This window comes from Carassius auratus, unplaced genomic scaffold, assembly GCF_003368295.1.
Source record: "Carassius auratus strain Wakin unplaced genomic scaffold, ASM336829v1 scaf_tig00026204, whole genome shotgun sequence".
Classification (NCBI taxonomy): domain Eukaryota; kingdom Metazoa; phylum Chordata; class Actinopteri; order Cypriniformes; family Cyprinidae; genus Carassius; species Carassius auratus.
The window spans coordinates 1-22,602 of record NW_020525498.1 but is presented as its reverse complement, the minus strand read 5'-3'; the positions used below and the strand labels follow the sequence as shown (position 1 = coordinate 22,602).

Here is a 22,602-nt window from a genome sequence, read left to right as displayed (position 1 = left end):
CAGACAGGGGGAGGGGCGCGCCTCGGACACGGGCACTCACTCACTCTCATTCACACAAACACACTGAGCTGTCCAGCCCTCCTACCGCACCCCCACCATGGTCAAGTACCACATGGGAAGGAGTGGATGGAAGAGACCCAATCATGTGAGTGTTAGTAGCAGGTGGAGTGGATGGCCGGTCATCACTCGAGCAGTAGAGTAGAGGCTGTGCAGGCCGAGATCCTCCCGGTCTGCTGGGTGCCCGTCCACTGCAGGTGGCAGGATTTCAGAAGGTGTCCAGTTCTGGGATTGGGATCAAAGTAGTCCATGTGACATCATAGGGTCAGTTAGAATTTTTTTGAAGCATCGAAAATACATTTTGGTCCAAAAATAGCAAAAACTATGACTTTATTCAGCATTGTCTTCTCTTCCGGGTCTTCTTGAACTAGTTCAGCAAATCGAACTGAATAATTTGAAACGGCTTGAATAAAGGGCAATCATCACCAATGACATCATTACGTCTAGCGCAAAAGAACCGGTGAACCGTTTTCTTCAACCGGTTTATTGAATCGAAGTGTCAGAAAGAACCGGTTCGCGGAAAAGAACCAAACTTCCCATCACTACTGGTGATCCAAAAACCGATGCAACCGGTTCTTGACTCATGAACGAGTCAAACTTTGTTCTTTATCTGGCTTGGCTCTGTGTTCATCTTCAGTTCTCTCTTCACAGCAGTTCAGTGAGTGTACTGTTTGAGTAAATGAATTACTCCGGGATATTGGTTTGTTTTAACTCAGAGGGAGTGTCAGCCACATTAAAAAAGTTAACAGCTTAAGTCATTTGTGGATTAATGCTTAATGGAGATGCGAGCCTTTTCAAACGATTCAGTTCGATTTGGTGAACTGGTTCAAGAAGATCTGGTTACATTGAATGATTTGTTCGCGAGCCGGATATCAAAAATTGCAGTGTTTTAAACTCTCTCACAACAGACACTGAAGAGAAGACAATCCCGAATAAAGTCGTAGTTTTTGCTATTTTTGGACCAAAATGTATTTTCGATGCTTCAAAAAATTCTAACTGACCCTCTGATGTCACGTGGACTATTTTGAAAATGTTTTTATAACCTTTCTAACCATGGACAGTATACCGTGCACACACTTTCAATGGAGGGACTGAGAGCTCTCGGAATAAATCTAAAATATCTTAAACTGTGTTCCGAAGATGAACAGAGGTCTTATGTGTTTGGAAACGACATGAGGGTGAGTTGATAATTACAAAATTATCATTTTTGGGTGAACTATTCCTTTAAAGTGAAAAAGTTAATTTTCAGTAAAATGCCTTGAAAATGAATACAGTGATAGTCAGGTTCACTCTGAATACATTTGATTTGAAAGAATGAGCTAACATATAACGGAACATTTCTTATGTGTGTAGGAAAATGGGGAAGTGCAATTGCTAGGATGAATTTTTTTTTTGTTATATACACACACATAAACACACTTATTAAAGGGGTCATATGATGCAATTTCAAGACTTCCTTTCTCATTGGAGTTTTACAAGCTCTTGGTGCATAAAGAAGATCTCTAAATTTGCAAAGACTAAAGTCTCTACCTCAAAGAGATATTCTTTATAAAAGTTAAGACTCATCCATGCCCTCCTAAAATGCCTTGTTTAAACACGACCCAGCATGTCTACGTCGCAATATGGGAAGATTTGCATAACACCACCCAAATGTTCACGCAAAGAATGAAGGTGTAACCTTTGATTCTCACTGTAGTATTGTTGCTGCTGTCTGCGACATATCGTGGAGATGCTGTTTTGTTGTGAAAGCATAAATACTTTGTTTGGACTTTCATAAGAGGACGCAACTAGAAATCAGTGGTTAAGTTATTTACAACACTGTTCCAGAATAGTTCAACTCAAATATTCAGATGTGTGCAGCACATTTTATGGAGGATTGTTTCCTGATCCTGGGAGAGAAGGCTACAATGCCGGCTGTTCTGACACAGAGTCTGTTAGTATGTTTACATATGTAAAGGATTAGCCACTGGTGATTCAAACACGAGTTTTGAGCAGTGTAGAGCAGCGGGTTATCAATTCCAGTCCTCGCGCCCCCCTTTTCTGCACACTTTTAATGTTTCTTTAATGGCTTCAAACGTTTGTTCTATTCGAACATAAGTGCCCTGTGAAGTGGACATCACAGGATACTGCACCATGTTTCCACTTTAAAGCGTATATGTTACATTCAAAATGCACTGAAGTGTGCGTGACGTGAATTTAAATTGTATTTATTTATTTACAGAGGTATATGATTTCAGTATGTGGAAAATAAAGATATATATATATATATATATATATATATATATATATATATATATATATATATATATATATATATATATATAATAAAAAAAAAAACCTTAAACCGCATAAAGACATTTCATTATACCAAATACAAAAAAATAAAAAAATAAATAATAATGTTCTTTAGTAACATCATATGACACCTTTAAATGAATGCAGGTGATGGTTAGCAGGAAACTTATGGTTAATGAACATGCAATTCCTCCAGATTTGTTTCATTAGCTTGAACATCTGCTAGGTAAAAAAGCTCCAATTCCCCTGCAGTTACAATAATGCCACTCAATCGTATTTAAGAGACTGTTAAACACAATTTAATGGTCATGGTGAAGCCTTCTTATATTGCTTTTCCTTGCATTTTATGCTCTTATTGAATTTTGAGCTTATTGAAGTTTGTAATTTACTGTACAACCATTTACCATTTTGCACTGCTATGTGCAGAGAGAACATGCAATGCATTTATAACACTCCTCAAATATTGTAATGATAACCATCAAATGTGGATCCCTTTCAGCTGCAGTTGCTCTGTAAACCAGTCTCATCGCCCCAGACGTATTTTACATTTCTCCCAAGGTTACAATATGTGCACAAGAAATTGCATACTGAATTTCATTCAGCTCAGGGTTTAAGGAAATAAAACTCATTTATAATACGACTGCAATGAAGATTGTAACTGACAGCTTAACCAGTGTTTTTTTTTATTTTTAAAGTTTAAACTCTATAATTTCATATACAATACAAGGGGACAATAGCTTCTGCCCTTGTTTTTTTCTCTCTCCTGAACTACTGTGCATTGACCTGTTTCGTAAATGTATTTTACCCATTGATTCAGGAATCAGTTCAATTTGTCCTTGTCTGTACTTTAAGTCTACACTGTGAATCAATCGATCACTTTCTCTCCCAGTGGCACTACTTAGACCAGTTGTCACACTGGCACTGCATCTGACTACAGAGTGTGTCGCGCTCGTGGCTGCGTTCAACAGCAGTAAAGAGACAGTCACGCGCATTTAAGAACTTAGAAGTGGTTTACTTGTCGATAGAGAAGACAACATAATTGTTCAGTCGGTGCATTTTGCATCGATTCTCATCAGATCGATCATTTATAAGTGACATGTTGCCGTTTTTCGCTTGAGGACAAGACTCTGTCGCGCGCGTTTGGAATAGTGTGCATCGTGAGAGGTCTCCAGTCCACTTGAGATATTTTACATCAGAAGATTTTTCTGGTCATTTTCGCCATGGCACCGCCACAGAACGGATCTAACCTGACGGGAAACTTTACTAATCAGTTTGTGCAGCCGCCGTGGCGCGTCGCGCTCTGGTCTGTGGCGTACAGCTCCATCCTGGCGATCGCGGTGTTCGGGAATCTGATCGTCATGTGGATCATTCTGGCTCATAAGCGGATGCGAACCGTCACCAATTACTTTCTGCTCAACCTGGCGTTTTCAGACGCATCGATGGCCGCCTTCAACACTTTGATTAATTTTGTTTATGCCACTCATGGTGACTGGTATTTTGGAGAAGCCTACTGTAAATTTCACAACTTTTTCCCCGTCACCTCCGTGTTTGCGAGCATTTACTCGATGAGCGCTATATCAGTCGACAGGTAGAGTACACGTGAAGATAACGTTTAATCACTGTGAGAACTTGATAGATGTCGTGTTTAATGCATGCTCTCTTTCATTCACTGTCGGAAGTGTGATCAGATACACTAATTGCAACACATTTTGTTGTTGTTTGTTTTTACAAATGCAATCTATTTTTTTAAATTGGTAAATGAATGAATGAAGAAAATATTTTTCTCAAAAAAGTTCAAAAATTGAATCTAAATGTAGCATTACAGCGATTAAAAAAAGATATAAATATATATTTTTGTCCTTTTTTTTAATAATTAAATTGAAAGTCCTTTCTGTCACATGACGACAAAATGGCTTTCATGCTGATTAATTCACAATGATTTTGATTTGGCAGATAAGTTTATATATGAACAATGTGTGAAACTTATTTGCTAATAAATAAGTAAGTCTGGGAATCCTCCAAATTCCCAGAACAAAAATTTGGAGCATGAGTGATAGGGCCTTTTCATCGGCTGCTCTGAGGCTGTGGAATACCCTCCCGGACTACCTGAGGGCCCCACAGAATACTGATGCTTTTAAACGCAACCTAAAAACATTTCTTTTTATAAAAGCTTTTCAATGAACGTTTTTATAGGCTTATGTTGTTCTGTTTTCTTTTTATATTGAATTACTTTGATTTTTAGATCCTCCGTAGCACTTTGAGATTGTCCAAATGTAAAGTGCATTACAAATAAAATGTATTATTATTATTATTATTATTATTAAATAAATAAATAAAACCACGAAATATTTTATGGAAATACTGATGATAAACAATAATAATAATTATTATAATAACAATAATGAATAAGAAATACATTAAATAATACACACTATAATTTGTAATTCAGAAATTGAAAACGTTTCATAGAAGAGATATTCAGTGCTTTTTATATTTATTGCCAATTACAAAGCCAATTGTTATGCCCCCCCCCCCACCTTCTCCCTTTTGTTTGTTCTAAAGAGTTCTATGTGTATTTCAAATAGTTTTACAGATTTAGTTAAGGCTGATTTAAGCCGTCATTTATGTGTTATTTGTGTGCTGATATTAGTTTGTTTGTTGTGCTCCATGTGCCTGTAATTTTTCTTAACTGGGAAAAATGCCTCAGGCAATTTTTCCTACTCATAGCAGAATGCTTGACTGAAGTGAATTGCTGCGCAATGATTGTGGATCAGTGAGCTCTGCTAACATATTTACAGTACCTTCAGGGGGCATCTTGGCAGGTGCAGATGCACATTCATTCAATACATGGAAATAACACAGAGCAACTGGAACCATAAGCATCATGAATATAATTTATTGTATAATTCGTAGACTGAATTGAAAAGCTCAAAATTGAATTGAATCCATTTTGATGATAAATCAGTGGCATTCTTTAAAAATGTAAGGTTGGCAAGCAGTCAAGAATTTGTCACATTTAAGATGCATTCAGATTATTGATGATTATTGTTGAGTGGGTAGCTCGAGGAGATCACATGACATCTAAGTACTATTGTTCTATTCTTCTTTCTTTTTAATGTGCACCATACAATTAATTTAGCCTGACCATATTGAGTAGTGAAATGAATCCATACCAATCCAATAGTAAATTAATGGGCTCTCAATGAACAATGGACACAGTCGAGAGAGACAAATTGTTTGCATTTAGCACTAACAGAGAGCTAGTGCTTCTATGGCTATACATAGCATTAATTTATCTTGATCCTTTTATTTTATTTATTTATTTTTTTTTTTTTACCTCCAATCAGCTGTTTGAAATCAAATGATTTAAAAGAACAATTCAAACTAATGTGAATGAGTGCAACTGCTGGGAGATCTGTAGGATAGAAGCCGCAATAATGAATGCTGAATATTTCAGAGAGTCTCAGTGCTGTCCGAATCATGTTATTTTGCCAAAAGCACTGCTTTGGAACTTTTGAGGAAATTTGAATGTATCCTACAAGTTTTTTCCCCCTAACTATCCAGGTCTTTACGATGCATAATATGCTTGCACCTAGAAAAAAGGTAGGGTACTGTCACCGAGATGGCACCCTTTCAAAAGGTATTTATATGCACTTTCAAGAAGAACCAATTAGAACCAATTAGTCATCCATAAGGTACAAAGATGTACCTTTTAGCTTTTGTACCTTGGCTTAGAGTACAGTGATAGATATGGAAAAGGATGATTAAAGAAAGATTTTTAAATGATTTTGAAAGTATAGCCTGCATTATTTAGCCAAAGTCAGTAAAAACAGTAAGATTTTGAAATATTATTATAATTTTAAAACAACAGTTTAATATTTTAATATATTTAAAAAATGTATATATATATATATATATATATTCGGGATTCTTTGTTTAAAGTTATTTTTAACAGAATTATTTTTTTTGTAACATTCTAAATATCTTTACTTTCACTTTTGATCAATTTAATGCATCCTTTCTGAATGAATATACATTTTTTTCATTGATGTTTTTGTACCCTGCTGATATTTCCTTATGTTTCATATATAGTAATTAGACAACTCAGATTTTAATCTCACAAACAAAATAAAGTGAAAATAATTGCATATTAAATGGGACTTTAGAACTTCAGCAGTAACCTTAACAGATAGGTACGATTAGTTTGCACGATTAGTTGCACAGTGTGTAAATGTCAGTATCTGGGTAGTTACTTAGGAAAATTATTTGTGACGCTATCTATGGCCCTTGTATCATGAGTGGTATGTGTTCTGCAGTAAAGATGAGTTCTCAGAGTAATGCAATGCTGTACAATGAGTCCAAAAGCTAGAAACTGTAGCTGAGTCTTACAGACATCACTCTAATGTCAGAATCTATCCATGATTTTTCTGTGTCCTGTCAGTGGAACTCATGTCAGAAGTTGTCACTTTGCACATGTGAAAATGATGGAAGCAGCATAACTTTTGATTAGGTTTAGAACTGATACCTAGCACATTGTCTGAAGCTTGGGTTTCTGTCACAGGTTGACTGACTTCTAGTAAAATGTCAGGTCAATCAGATACAACATAAGCTATTATTCATCCAACATAACAGAATGTTTTCCATATATATAAGATTAAAATGCTTAAAAGATGAGTTGGCAATTGATGAGCTGAACTGCTTTGCATTTTAATCCTGATATAATATTAATTAATTCCAAAAAGTGGACTTGCTTTGAGGATGCAACTGTAGTAATTTACAAGGCTTTTATCAGCATTGTTTTATTACTGTAAAAGCAGAAGTACCATACATTCTATTAAAATATCCTATCATTAGCCATTCAACCTTTCATTTATGTTTTAAGATTAAATCCCAAGTTACCAATTAACTCCAAATCCATACTACTATAAAAACATGAGATAATTTATTGAAACTCGACTGCACAAATGCCTCGATTGACTTGACTGCGACATTTACATGAACTTTTTCCTTTTTCAAGGTCCCTAGTTATTTCAGCCTGATATGAATAGTCCGTGCTGCACTTTCAGCTTGGATTATTTTCTGATCCTGTAACAGTGTAATGCAAGCTTTTTTCAATAGATAATTGATACTCAAGGATGATAAATGGAATATGGTCATAAAAATGGTCATAATTATTATCATATTATGGCTTATTTTGTTCCAAAAACATTTACTACTAATATAGATTGGACCTTGGAAACAAACACACAAACAAAATGTATGTTGTTTTTTGCAACCAGGAGATAGTTACTGTTATTTCCGTTGCTCAAAATGTCACATAGTGCTCATGGCTCCAGGCTACATATTTCACAACCCACGTTTGCTGTTACTGTTGTTTTGCTGGTAGGCAGTCACTACTCTTATATACAGAGCTATTGTGACGTCTGCAGGAATTTGCAGTTGGTCAGTGTGCTTGCACTGCCGCATTTAGAGGAAAGTGTGAGATTTGTGCTGACACCACTTGGCCAGACAGTATTTTTTAGTAGGATAAATGTTTAATTTTACTGTTAGAGAGATGGCATTGCTAACAAAACCTCATTGTGTTGGTTTATGAAACTTTAATGAAACTGTTATGTGTAACATTTTTAAAGAATAGTGGAGGCCTTTAAGTTCAATGTCAGTTCAAACATTTTGTCATCAGTGGCATTACACTTCAATGCAATGTTATTTAGCTGAGTGGTTTTACATAAACAGGGGACAAAATAAGGCATGAAACTCTAAAATCTGCTGTATTTATGTATAGCCAAAAATGTCAGATCTGTATTTGTATTTATTGATTACTTTGATTTTCAATAAATTAAATAAATTTTTTTTTTTTATTTTTTTTGGTAACTGCATGCATGCATGCATACATAATAAAATAATAAATCAAATAAACCCAAATGGGATGTTTAAAACTATGCTATGTTATTTATTCGTTTATTTATGCTAAATAGTATAAATAACAGGATTTGTTTTTTAAATGGGATGCCAAATTGTATTGTATCCATCACATGTGTTGGCTTGTATGTACACATCACAGCATGACCTGAGCTGTTTTTAATTGCGGTATATTAATTAACCTACGCTTTTGAATGTTTACTAGATACTTGCTGAGATTTATATTCATGACTATTATAACTTATACACAGTGTACCCCTCTGTCATATTTCCTGTTGTTTATCAAAGATGCCTACAAAAGTGCTTTGACATCCATATCCAGAAATAACCTTCTCTGCCCAAGAGTAAAATTGGCTGTCTAATAAGCCATTCACTGCTTTCAAGAGTGAGTCGTTAACAAAGCAAATGGCCTATTATGACTCGTGAATAATTTTGAATACGTTAACCACAGAGGCTTAGCCTCACATTATCGTCCACAAGTTCACAAGTAATCAATGGCATATGATTGGTCAGCGTTTCCATGGTTAAAATAAAGAATTGAAGTGAAAGTTCTTCTTATTACTGTTCTGTTATGTTGTATTCGTCTGGCAGGTTGAATTTCTCCATAGCATTTGAGAGAAATATTTAGCTCACACATACAGCAGCAACAGATATGATTGGTCTCTTTGATGTGGCCCATTATCAATTAGTTAATAGATCATTACACAACCTGCAGATTTAAAATTGCCCAACTGTGGTGCGTCTTTGATGTTTTATCATATTGATGATGGTATTTGAGATTGAGCAGTCATCTGTTTGTGTTGCACAGGTACATGGCCATCATCCATCCCCTGAAGCCACGGCTCTCAGCCACAGCCACTAAGGTGATCATTGTGTGTATTTGGGTTCTGGCTGTGGTTTTGGCCTTTCCTCTGTGTTTCTTTTCAACCATCAAAAAATTGCCCAAGCGGACCCTCTGCTACGTTGCCTGGCCAAGACCTTCAGAGGACCCTTTCATGTGAGAGCTCTTTAAATATGCATGCACAATTTTCTTTCTTTCCTCCCAGTTTATTTGTAAAGCACTTTGAAGTATAATCTTGTGTGAAAGGTGTTTTATCATTATTATTATTATTATTATTATTCTTAATAAAACACCTTTAACACATATTAATAATAGTAATTGTTGTTGCTGTGATGGTGGTGGTTTCATAATCTTAATATTAATAATTACAAAATGATTTGTTAATATCACTTCTACCACTACTACTAATTATAATAATATTTATAATAATTAACATCATCATTCAACAACAGTATTTAAACAAGTATTATTATTACTATTTTTATTATCATTAACAACTATTATAACTATTATTATTATTGATATTATTATTATTAACAACCACAATGCTACTACCACTACTAGTTGTTGTTGTTAATAATAATAATAATAATAATAATAATAATAATAATAATAATAACAACACTTATAGTTGTTATTAATTGTTATACAGATTATTCCTTATAGTCAGAATAAACATTATAAATAATTATTTTGTTAGCAATGTTTTTATTAACAACAACATCATTAACCACAATAAATCTAATTTTAGAATGAAAAAATCCCGAACTGTATAAGTAGTGCTAGGGACTTCCTGTTTGTATCTTCACCGGCAGCACAGGTGCTGTATTACTCTCTCTCTGGTTACAGGTATCATATCATAGTGGCTTTGCTGGTGTACGTTCTGCCCCTGGTGGTCATGGGAATTACCTACAATATTGTCGGTTTGACGCTTTGGGGAGGAGAGATTCCTGGAGTCTCATCAGACAACTATCAGGGCCAACTGCGAGCCAAAAGAAAGGTAAGCAGGTCAGATTCTTGAGGGTCTCTTAGATTGACTCTTGTAAAAAATCGTCTCACCAGAGCCTAAAAAGTAAAACTCTAAGACTAGGTGGTCCAAGGTTTGGGGAGAGAGAGTTAAGTGGTCATTAAATACTAGTCCCACGATGCTTGATGTAGAGCTCAGTTGTACAGCGATGTTGTGTTCAACTGATGGAATGACACATGCAGACATCAAAGTAAACACCACACACTCACATTTAAAGGGTCATCATTACACGTGGGATCAATAAGATATTAGAGAAGGAAGTTCTTTTAAGAAAACGGAGAGGGCTGGATGGTCTTGCAGGTAGCAGGAAGTCATTGAAAGAGAAGGATACATAAAGAGATGCAGACAGTGATAGACCCAGACAGAGCTGGCTTTTAGTCGATTTAGAATTTTTGGGGGTTTTTTGTATACAAATACTGCTAGCCATGGTGAAGGGAAAATGAGCTAAATGTTTGTCAAACTAATTAAATGTTAATATTTGCTCCTGCTATGGAGATTATAGCAGCAACTGGCAGCCTGCTGGCCGAATCTGGCCTGTCAGTCATTTTTATGCAGCACTCCCACTGATTTTGATGAAATCGCAAAACTCAGCAGTGAGTTCAGCATTTAATGGTTGTCAGCAGGCGTTAACCCATATCCATACTGGAGGGTTTCATTTTTAAATGTGTTTAATCTTTTTTTCTTTTCTTTATTGTCCATAAACCAGCTATTTTACTTTACTGAATATGAACTACTGTAGGTCAGAGTATAATTGCACTTATTTGATCAAGTTTTATCCAATCAGTTATTTTGTTTTTTATTAGGGCTGTCAGTTAATTTAAAAAGTAATCAAAATCTACAGTAATCTACAGTAATTGCATAATATAATGAAATATTATCAGATTATTCACGATATGCTTTAAATGCATGATGGCGTTTTGTGTGAAAAGCTCTACCCAGTCTGTGCCACCTGCTTTAATTATGTGTCATGTGGGAGGTGTGTCACATGTAGTACAGGTCAGGGGTCCAAATTAAATGTGTTTAATGATTCATGATCATTACACTAAATGAAGTAGATTAACAAACTGACAGCTCTATGTTAATCTTCAGCCTTACAAGAGATGAGTCACAGCAGCTGTTATAAACACATTACATTTCCATAATTTAAATATATGGTCATATGAAGTCTAAATATAAAATGTATTTCAATTTTGTAGAGCAATTTTGTATATTTGCATGCACCGGCGGCACCGGGGGGGGGGGGGGGGGGTCTTGGGGTCTCTCAAGACCCTTCAAAAAAACGCTCTGACCCCCCATAGGACCCCACATCCTCTTCCTGGTTAAAAAATATATATATCCGGGATAAAGATTTAAAAAAAGATTATCTTCAAACTACACAGAACAATAATAAATTATTATTATTACAACATTTATTCGTACACTGAACCGAGAACCGCTTCTGTCAGACGTGTCTGATTCGAGGAGCTGATGATACTGCTTTTTTTTTTACTGGTTTATTTGATCGAATTGTCCGAAAGAACCGGTTCACTTGAGCACCTGCTTCTTTGCCCAAAATTTCCTCGATTTTTTTTTTTTTGTAATAACATACCCCTTTGTGAATGCCTGCCCATGCCCAATCATAACATTAGTACAATTTATTAATAATAATTTAGCCGTAAATAAAATGACCAACATGATGACCTTTCACCTGACCCGGACGATTCCTAACGCTGCACGCACATTTTTTAATTTTTAAATGATATTTTCAACACCGTGGCAGCTGGTAAGTGGTGTTTCATTCTCAGCAAAGTGATTTTGATGTTTATATACTTATTATTAGTTTACAAGAACGATGTGATGTGAGAACATGCAGATATGTTGTTTATCTTGCTGTGTGTAGCCTGTAGTGTAGAAGTAACACTAGCGTGCTGTTTGAGGGAGAAAAGTTTCACAGGCATCGAGGGGTCTGGTCTTTATGTTATTTGACTAAACTTTTATTATATTACAGTACTTATTTATTTTTTAACAAGTTGAGTGCCTTAAAATAATTATCACAACACTGGTAAGGCTTATTCTGATTTTTTCATTCTCTGAATTATCATTATAAAAATAAAAACAATTCAGAAATTAATTATATAATTATATTTTAAATGAGACACAATTTTTTTTTCTACAATAGCAACAGTGTTTACAATAGCAAGACCACTTTAGCCTGTACAATCAATAATATCTCTCTGGAAATAAATGTAAAAATATCAATGTCAATAAAAAATGCATAATATACCAAATATATAAAATATATCAAAGTGCAGTGTGAAGGATCTGAATAACAAATGTAGCCTGTCATTTGTTTACATTGCAAAGGGGTTCAATTTTAGACAATAACAACTACAACAGTAATAATAATATTAATCACTGTATTCCAGTGTATCAGTTTTTTTATGTTTTATGTTTAAATGTTAAAAAATAAAGAGGGAAATGTAGAGGCACAAGTGACAGAAAGAGAGCAGGGAACAGCAAGCCAGGAGACAGAGGCTGGTGAGAAAGAGGGAAATGTAGAGGCACAAGTGTTTTCTATAGTTTTTACTATAACCGCTGTTCTTATATATGTTATAGAACAGAGAATAAAAAGCCATCAGGTTGGGACAATTTCAGTTTCTAATCCCAGAGTTATTATTATTTTAAACTTAAAATTGTCTTCTCTATTGTTTCTTTTTCAAAACTGCATCAAAGCATTTGCTGCTGTATCAATACATAACCATCCATACAGTGGCGTAGCCAGGGGAGGGGCCATGGGGGCACTGGCCCCTCCTGAAAACTGATTGGCCCCCCAGTGTGCCCCCACCCTTCTACTTGTCTGTCACTCACAAATTCAAATTATAATCTTTCAGTTTAGTAAATAACTCATGACTGCGTCGCGATGCTTCTCAACGAGGACCAAGAATAGCGAGCTGCTGTTTTCCAATGAAAAAAGCACCTATTTTAAATAGCTTATGTTTTTCGATTAGCAAGTTGTTGTAGTGCAAGAAGTGTTTGGTACTAACGTTAACGTCTTTCGGTGTTAGACAGACCAGGCAGGTTCGATGACGATGTTATCTCCTAGAGCAGACCAAGATGCTAATCATTATATTTACTATGCTCCTCTGATGCTGAATGTAAAAGGGGTTTACTGCGTGACGATTTATTTTTATTTTTTTCGGCCGAATGCGCCGATATAGGCAACAACGCAATTTAAAGCAATGGTTTAAAAAAACTATAATAGCAATTCTAATAAAGTCATTATTGAATCATGCAGTCGATTAGCGACTTTTTTCACTCAAGTGAGGTGACGAAACAAATCGTGTGTTAATGTTTATTTAACGCTCCACACTTGAGACTTTTTTTTTTAATTCTATGGGTGAGACACATGCAAAAACATCATTTTTTTTACTGGTCAATTTTGAGATTTGGGGTGAAAAGTGAAAAAGTCCAAAATACACATATAGGTCTTTATTTTTCTACACCTTTAGTCTATTTGCGTCTGTAGATTTCTCATAAATTCAGTTGGCGTTCTAAATCACCATGGTGCTCCGCGATTGCTGTCTGCACCCAGGAAAGCTCTCTCTCTAGCTCTCTCTCCCTCCCTTCACAGAAGTTATTGACAAAACGTCATTTGATGACACCTAGAAACATTCTAAAAAAAATCATACATAATTATTTAATGCATGATTAAATAGCAAAATAAATAACTAATACTAAAATAACACTGGACTAATTAAGCTATTCTAAACTGTTTTATAGGGTCCACATATTTTACATGTTAAATTAAAGCTACCTTTTTGAACAAGTAGCTTTCTAACAAAGTATGGATATATGATATTTTTAAATCAATAGGCTCAAGATTAATTAGCCTTGACATAGATTTTGTTTATTCATCAATGCAAATTTACTGCAACTGCTGTTATGCAAATTGAATGGGATGTGGATAATAAAAACATATAATGAAATTATATTAAATTTATATTAGTTATATTAATTAATTAATTGTGTATTTATTTCTATGAATTATTAATGTTATTCTGGATTTATATAAATAAGGCTATTATATATATATTATATAAGGCTATTATAAATAAATTATATTATTATTATTCATTGATGGGAATAACGGCGTTATAAATAACGGCGTTACTAACGGCATTACTTTTTCCAGTAACGAGTAATCTAATTGATTACTCTTCTCATCTTAATAACGCCGTTACCGTTACTGCCAAAAAATGCGGCGCGTTACTATAACTGATGATGAAGCTGTTTTTTTTTTTCATCAGACCAACTAGATCTCTGAGCGAGAGGCAAATACTTTTTTTTACTGTTCTTCCTTGGTTAGTGGGCAGAGCACGAGACAAGCGCATAAATGCTGACGATTGGCTGAGGTAGAGTAAAATTTCATTGTAAGCCAATCAGAGGTAGAGTTGGGCGGGTTTTCGAAAGCACGCATAGTAGTGATGGGAATTCGGCTCTTTTGACTCAGCTCACTGAAAAGAGCCGGCTCTTTGGCTCACAAACGGCTCTTTAAATGACTTTGACTATAATATTTCAATTTTTATTACATAATTATTTAATTTCTATAGGCCAAATTTGAAAAAATAGAGTTGGCTCTTCAGATATGCGAGCCAGCTCCCGAAGTTCAACTAAAAAAGCCGGCTCTTAGAGTCGGCTCATTCGCGAATCGCGAACGACTCATCAAAAGCTCATTCGCGAACGAGTCGATCCATCATCATAACGCTCATTCGCGAACGACCCATCATCGGACAGGACAGGACACACAACGAACAACACAAGCCAGTCAGTCAACGAGAGACAGGTATGGCGACGAGCCCAAATAATCCAAAAGTAGCCTTCTCTAAATAGAAGTATATACATTACTTTTTCCTTCAAGAAATTAAAGAAACAATAAAAGGAAATATCAAAAGTTCCCAAAAATCTATCGTGTTATTTGCATTGATCCACTATATAAACATAATATCTACATACATGCCATTTGATTGGAGGCTAGTCTCACTTTGTCCCACAGCAACTTTTTTTTTTAGATGTGTGTACAATGTTTCATGTTTCTGTTAATAATGTATTGTATTAAGTGTCCATTTCATTATAATATTCAGATTTATCATAAATAATTGAACATGCACATGTATTTTAAGTTCCTTTAAAGAGGGGTAGAGGTGGGGTCACGTTTGAGCATTTAAAATTTAATTTTACTTGAAAGTAACGCAATAGTTACTTTCTTAAGTAACTAGTTACTTTAAAAATTTGTAACTGAGTTACTAATTTAGTTACTTTTTGGAAGAAGTAACTAGTAACTGTAACTAATTACTTTTTAAAAGTAACTTGCCCAACACTGTTATTATTTGTGAGTTGTACACTATTTATACATTGGATTATTTTATTACAGTTTTTCTTTCACTTTTGTAAAGTGAAAAGTTAATACAAATTGTATTTGATTTTTTTTTTTTATTTAGAGCAGTGAATAACTGCTATTAAAATATAATAGGGTATCACTGTTTATTACTGATTTTAAAGGTTACTGAACTCTTGAAATGATTTGGATATACAGTTCAAACAACACAAGATTGGCCCCTCTGTATTAATCGTGGCCCCTCTTGTGCCTCCCAGTTGAAAAAATCCTAGAATCGCCCCTGCATCCATATCTATATGTGAATCAGCAAGAAATGCATCACAATATATTGCTGTATTGATATTTCGAACAGCGCCATTTAAAGCCTTGTTCCATGTGCCCCTTTTATACTTTGAGCACCTGCCCCTCCAAAGGTCTCTGCACGGCCCTGTTCAGAGGGAGTGTCAGCCATGTTAAAAAGTTAACCGCTTAAAGGGACACTGAGTAGGAATTACTCCCATCTAGTGGTGAAATTGTATTTTGCATTCAAACTAATTTTGCTCTCCAGCGCCTCGCTTTTTCAAATGCGCATTGCATCTACGGTAGGCGATATGTACCAAAAAGCTTTGACAGGATGTATTCTAATAGCACTTCGTCGAGTTTTCCTTGAGGTGAACAGGTATGTTATTTCAAACAAACTGCAACATGACAACTAACAAACGAATGTTACAGTATGAATTACTGACTGTGGAAAACATGAAATATTGTAATTAGTAGTTATGTCTAATTTATTCGTTATATTTTCTGAATTATATGCATTGTTAGATATAAAAAAATATTATAATATAGACTGTAACACTGACTTACCTGTCGAGAAGAAAACTGGCCACTTCAGCGTCTCTTTTGAAATCTTTATCAAGCATTAGCTCTTTCCACCTAGAAAAAGCTTCCCCGACATTAACTCTTGTTTTCTGTAATCCACGGTCACGTTTCCTTTTACGTTCTATTTTTGACTGTTTTGGCGACGATGTTTTCTTCTCCTGTGGCGCAGCATATGTATGGTCCATAATAAGAATGCAATCCAGACTTTTAAACTTGCCGGTGCAGTTTCAAGCGCCTCTCACTGCTCTGCACCTGCGTTTCTGGCTCTGACCGAAAACGCGTTGTGGAAACGCGTTGGCTTAGTACTTTTTGTCCCTCTCTGCTATTATAGTTTTGCAAGATGGCGGAACTACATGGAAGCCTTCGTCAACCTACCCGTCCCATGTATATAAAGATAATAAATTCTTCATTTACGAGGATTAGTTTAAACATTGGCATAGGTATTTGTACACCATCGAGGGCATATTTATGAATAAAAATATTGATTTTAGATAATAAAATACCTAAAAAGTTACTTATTGTCCCTTTAAGTCATTAGTGGATTAATGCTTATTGGAGATGCGAACCATTTCAAACAATTCAATTTGATTTGGTGAACTGGTTCAAGAAGATCCGGTTACATCAAATGATTCGTTTGTGAACCGGATATCACTACACTTCAGTGTTTTGAAATCTCACACAACAGACACTGAAGAGAAGACAATGCTGAATAAAGTTTTTTTCATAGTTTTTGCTATTTGGACCAAAATGTACTTTCGATGCAGTAATATGCAGTTATTAGCCGTGCCCAATGTATTTTTTGTTGGTTTTCATGAGACCCCCCTTGAAATGACCAGGACCCCCCATTGCCCCCCCCCAATCAAAATTGTCTGGAGCCGCCACTGTTTGCATGTATATCTAACCCAGGTTATGTTTATGTACAAGTAAATGTCATGCAGTTTTGGACATATACTGTAGAAATTAACATGAAAATATAAAAAATTTAATATGGGAATTAAATTTTTTCATATTATTATATTCATCTTTATCCTCTTATAGATAGCATATATGGCTATATATCATATAGCTCTTGATATAGGGCAGTATTTGTCATATATGGTGACATACATTTAAAAAAAAAAAAAACCTTCAAAGAAGAATAGACAGATATGTTCACTGTTAAACTCTGTGCTTAAAGTGTTAAAATGGCATATCTAATTTGTCTGTAGTTCTTGATAATGGAAGTGATAACATACAGGACCAGTAAGCGCAAACTTAAAAGTATATATATATTTTCAAGTGATATTTTGTATATTTTACTTTTGACTTTTTTCCATTTATGCTAAATGCTTTAGTTTTGTTTTATGTTAAAGTTTAAGATTTCAAATTAAAAGTTCAGATCTCATAATTACTCATTTCAAGTGGAAAATATTGCACTTGATGAAATAAGATGAAATTCTTGTATGAGGCATTGATTGACATGTTCTTAGCACTGAATGCAATAATTTTCCTTGATAACATTGACACGATAGTGGTAAGCTTGGGGGCATTTGCACACACACTCAAAAAAAAACACTTAACAAATAAGCATGGTTGATCTATAGCATTCGTTGACTTAGCTAATGTTAAACCAATCAAGAATTAAGTGATCAAAAACTCCCAATTATGGGGAACAACACAAAAGCTTAGGCCTGCTACCAATTTTCTGTTCTTTCACGGTATGTACTGAAATCAATGAAAAACAAATATATTGCTTTCTGGTTTCTTTTCTAGTAGACTAGTGACACATTTCTGTAGACTGATGTGGAAAGCAACTCTGAGCTACTTTGTTTCATAAATTTGCTGTTGTTTTAGCAAGCATAGCTCTATTTGTTTTTTCTCTGATTCGCACCAGAATCAGATTTGGAGTGTGTGATCCCTTCTGTCGCGAAGTTGGGATTCTTGTATAAATACATTAGTGCCACCCTGATGTATTCTTATGTGTATCATGGACTAGAATCCTGCAGGCACCTCTAAGTGTAGCCAGTGGGAAAATATGTTAATTAGTGCCAGATGGTCCATTAAGTGTAAATAATGTTTTTCAAAGTGTTCACAATATTGAAGCTCAACAGAGAACATGCATTCAGACTGAATCTGGTCTTACAAGCCATTGTTAGGGCTTTGAAGAGACTCGCTCAGTCCTGGAATACAGATGTTCACTGGTTCAATAGGAATTTGTATATTATATATTCCAATCAATAGCATTCAGAGCTCAGTCTGCTGGTTATATGTTTCATTAACACCTGCTGCATTTGTGCATTTCGATCAGCACTACATCTTGCTCGCTTCCTATGGCTGTCCCTCATCATGTATCTTTCTTCCATTAGGAGCTGGCATGCCAGATTTGAGTATTTGGAGCCAGTTAACTCTTGCTCTTTCCATATGCCCCCACTTTATGTGATGTGTTATGAGGATTATGAAACTCAGAAGCATGAACATTCTTTTCAGCCTTTAGAAGACTCAATTAAGCCTGGGAACATTTTCATTTTCATTGTCAGTTCAAATGTAACACTCTGAGAAGATTGGAGAAGCTAGTGGGTGACCAATACTCATGTAATCCAGGGCTTTGTGTGGCCATTGACAAACCAGAAAAAGCCATCCATTTTTTTTTCACATGAATGAATGGAGTGCAAAATGGCATGGATATGTTAAAAGAACATCATCTTTATGTAATGTACTTACAGTTTAAATTATAGTCGGCAAAGTTCTTTGTAATATAATTGTGGAAAACCTTGCAAGTAATGTGTCCATTCATCCACTTGAGACAATCTTGCTAACATTCTATGCTATTTTATGATAAAACAACACCTGCACCTGTCTGCATTATGAAATGTTCCCTATCCCTTTAACCTTAACATCATCTTAATCCAGAGCAGGATGCATTGTTAGTAAACATAAACTTTGTCATTAAAACTTCACATGTTGTCATATTAGCTGAAAGCCTTAGGCTGTTGCACTTGACTTCGCTTGTAGGATTTAGGCATCATGGGTTAAAAGCTTCACCAATGGTATCTACCTTCAGGATTACCAAGGCAGTGCTTACTTTGGATTCAGGGCTTAAAGTTCTCCACAACTGTGCCGGATCTCCGTTGTATGGCATTTGGGTGCGGGGGGTAAAATGATAATCATCCTACATGGAGGTTAGACCGGTGGGTCGAGCAGGTGTCGCTCATTTCCCAATCACTCCACTGGCCTCGCTCCTGTTCCCACGTCTCTCGGCCCCACCCCACTCGTCACACTGATATTATGTTCGAGTTTATGAGTTCGCCTACCAATGTATGACAGGAACACAGCTTTCACTCTCAACAAAACTGACCTTACTAGCCAATCAGATCATGAGATGTGCATAATAGTATCCAATTGCCGAGTAGCAGTCGATGAAGGGAAAATAATCCTCAGTCTTGAACGCGACACATTGAAGGTGCAATGGTCAAAGATTTCCATGTAGGGTCTTATTAACAAAGAAAAGCTATTTCACAAGTTCACAGTTACATATAATGAACAGAGTAATGGTTATGCGTATTTGGCATTCTGTCCAGGGAGAGGGCTCCGAGCCTGATAATTACCCTCAAGCCCCGTGGAACTCCCCCTGTCTGAGGAGAGGTCGTCCGAGCTCTGCTTTAAGCCTGGACCCAGATTGCTCCCCCGAGTGTTTCTCCCCATGCTGGGGTAGGAACGGCTGAAGGTGAGGAGTCAGGGAGGTGGAGGGATTCTGAAAGACTAGAGATAATGGAGGTTAGGTTCCTTTGATTATTTATAGGGGTCTCTCTTTGTTCTGATTTGATAGATGGTGTAATTACTGATGATAAACTGTCCATGTTGATTATCTGCGTGTGCTCCTCAAGAAATTTAATAAAACATCACTTCGCAAGTTCACACTTACATATAATGAACAGAGTAAAGGTTATGCGTATTTGGTATGCTGTCCATGAAGAGGGGTCTGAGCTCGGTAATTACCCTTGAGCCCGGGGGTACACACCCTGTCCGGGGAGAGGGGTCCGAGCTCTGCTTTTAGCCCAGACCCAGAGTGCTCCAAAAAAGATAAAATTAGTATGGTACGGCAGCCAGAGAGGAGTGTTGATAACCCCCCAAAATTTGATTGGTGGGGTGCTGGACGTCACTTGTAGAAGTGGCAATGCTGGGGCTTTAGACGAGAGAACTAGAGCCCTCTGCGGAAGTGGGCGCAGCATCTGAAAAGAAAACTCCTGCGGGAGCGGGGAATGCTGCGGCAGTGGGGAAATATGGAAAAACTCCTAAGGGAGCTGGCAGTGCTGCGGCAGTGTGGGAATTTAAGTAAGGCAGCAGATTGCCTCTGACAACATGTCAAAAATTATAGGGCTGCTTCTGCAGCCGAAAGTGAGGTGGACAGAAAAGTAAAAACTATTATGCCAGCGGATGCTGGATAAATGCCAAAAAGTAGAACCCGGAACAAAGTATTTGTCTTAAGTGTATTGTCACACCCCTAGTGTCTATAAGTGTTATAAAGCTCATAATTTTATACATTTTAAATTTTTTGTTGTTGTTATTTAAACTGAACTGTAGTTTTATGTATTATTAAACTGTCTTTGTATATTTTCTATTTTCTATTAATTTCCTAGCATTTAATTGACCATTATGCATTTTGAACAAAACAATTTCAGAAATTTCACGTTTTAGATTTTAGGTCATCTTGTACCCTGTCAAGGACAAAGCTAACCAGCAAAACTTGATACCAGAAGCATCCTAAATGTTAAATGTGTTTGCACCATATTGTAGTGAGCAGTGAGAACCTTTCTTTTTATTCCTCTTTCAAATATCGCACCATAATCTGTAGTCTGAGCCTGTCAAGGGCTAATGGCAATGGCAGATATGTTACTAGTTAGTTTCAAGAAAAATCTTTTTCTTTTTTTGTTTGCCAAATAACCCTATGTTTGTGTCTGCCCCATACCCCCCAACCCCCGGAATAAAGTTCAGGCCCAGGATTTTTGTTGTTACTTTAATCCCTGTGGAATCATGTATTAACTCTAATCTAAGCTTGAGGAAAGTGATCCTGCCAGTTTTGCTCTGATGATTATGGATTAGGGGGCTCTTTGATGAGCCAGACTCGGATCATGTCACAATGACTGACCTCACTTGGTTCTTAAGGCACGTTTTTTCTCTGGTTATTTGGAAGGTGTTTGTTTGTGTTTCAGGGGTGGGCCATGTTTAATAAATAAATAAAAAAACGACAGAATGGAACATTCAGCTATTGATCTTCTTACCATGAGAAAGGTGTGACCGTAATTTGAGTTTAAAACAGCTTTTGTGATCGGTGCACTTGTGCATAGTTTTGCAGGTCGTTTTCTGTCAGGACAAAAGCTGAATGCAGATGCGGGTACAACAGAGGCTTTATTGAACAGAAAAATCAGGGAAGAGAGCAATTCAGTGGCCAGTTCTTGAGAACGAAGGATCTCCTTCCACCCAGGTGGGTTGGTGACACATGCTGGCAGAAGATGCGTCCGCGGCAGTGGAGATGAGGCCGGCTAGGCAGCTCGCTAATCCGAGCTAGGGGCAGAATAATCCACTGGAGATTCCGCAGAGACCCATAGGGCAGATGCCAGGAAGAGCCCACGGGTTCCTGAAGTGCATGGAGAGGTGCAGGAAAATGAATTCCAGTTACGAGAAACTACAGCAAAAGACAGAGATAACTGACTTGAAGACATTTTTTTTAGCTGGTGAAAATACTAGTGTTCTAATAATTTAGGCCACCACTGTATATATTCAAATATTCTTTCACATAGCATACACAGGATGTTGTAGATGGTACATACATACATTATGGCTACATAAAGGTTTTTAAAAGCTCTGTAGTAAATTACATTTGAAGACCAAGTGTAACTGTTGGGGCGTGTATTTATATTTGTTTGTGCTCATTTGTGTTTACAATCTGACACTGTGGATCAATTGAATTTGTTAAAAGTGTATGTGAAAGCGTTCAGTTGCAAACCTATTTAACATTTCTAGAGTGTGCTGCAGATAATTATAATCACAATTTTGGAGCGCAAAGCATCAATCCAGCTCTGCTGGAAGACAATGACTGCTGCCATAGTGTGTTAACTGTAATCACAAAAGCGCACTTGAGAAGTTTTGCTTATCTCATCCAAAACAGAGAGCTAAGTGCCTGAGCAACAATACTATCACAATCCATTTCCATCCATATTAGCTTTGTGGCTCCTCCACTGGAAATCAGAA

The 22,602-nt window shown here is 36.2% G+C and overlaps 1 protein-coding gene across 1 annotated transcript; it reads left to right on the top strand.

The window, feature by feature from the left end:
• Positions 1-3,433: 3,433 nt before the first annotated feature.
• LOC113078645 (neuromedin-K receptor-like) lies at positions 3,434-10,120 on the top strand (the record flags this gene model as incomplete). The annotated part of the gene is made up of 3 exons (XM_026250972.1): positions 3,434-3,940; positions 9,080-9,268; positions 9,962-10,120. Coding segments are annotated over exons 1-3 (716 nt in total), but the record flags the coding sequence as incomplete, so codon positions are not given.
• Positions 10,121-22,602: the final 12,482 nt, after the last annotated feature.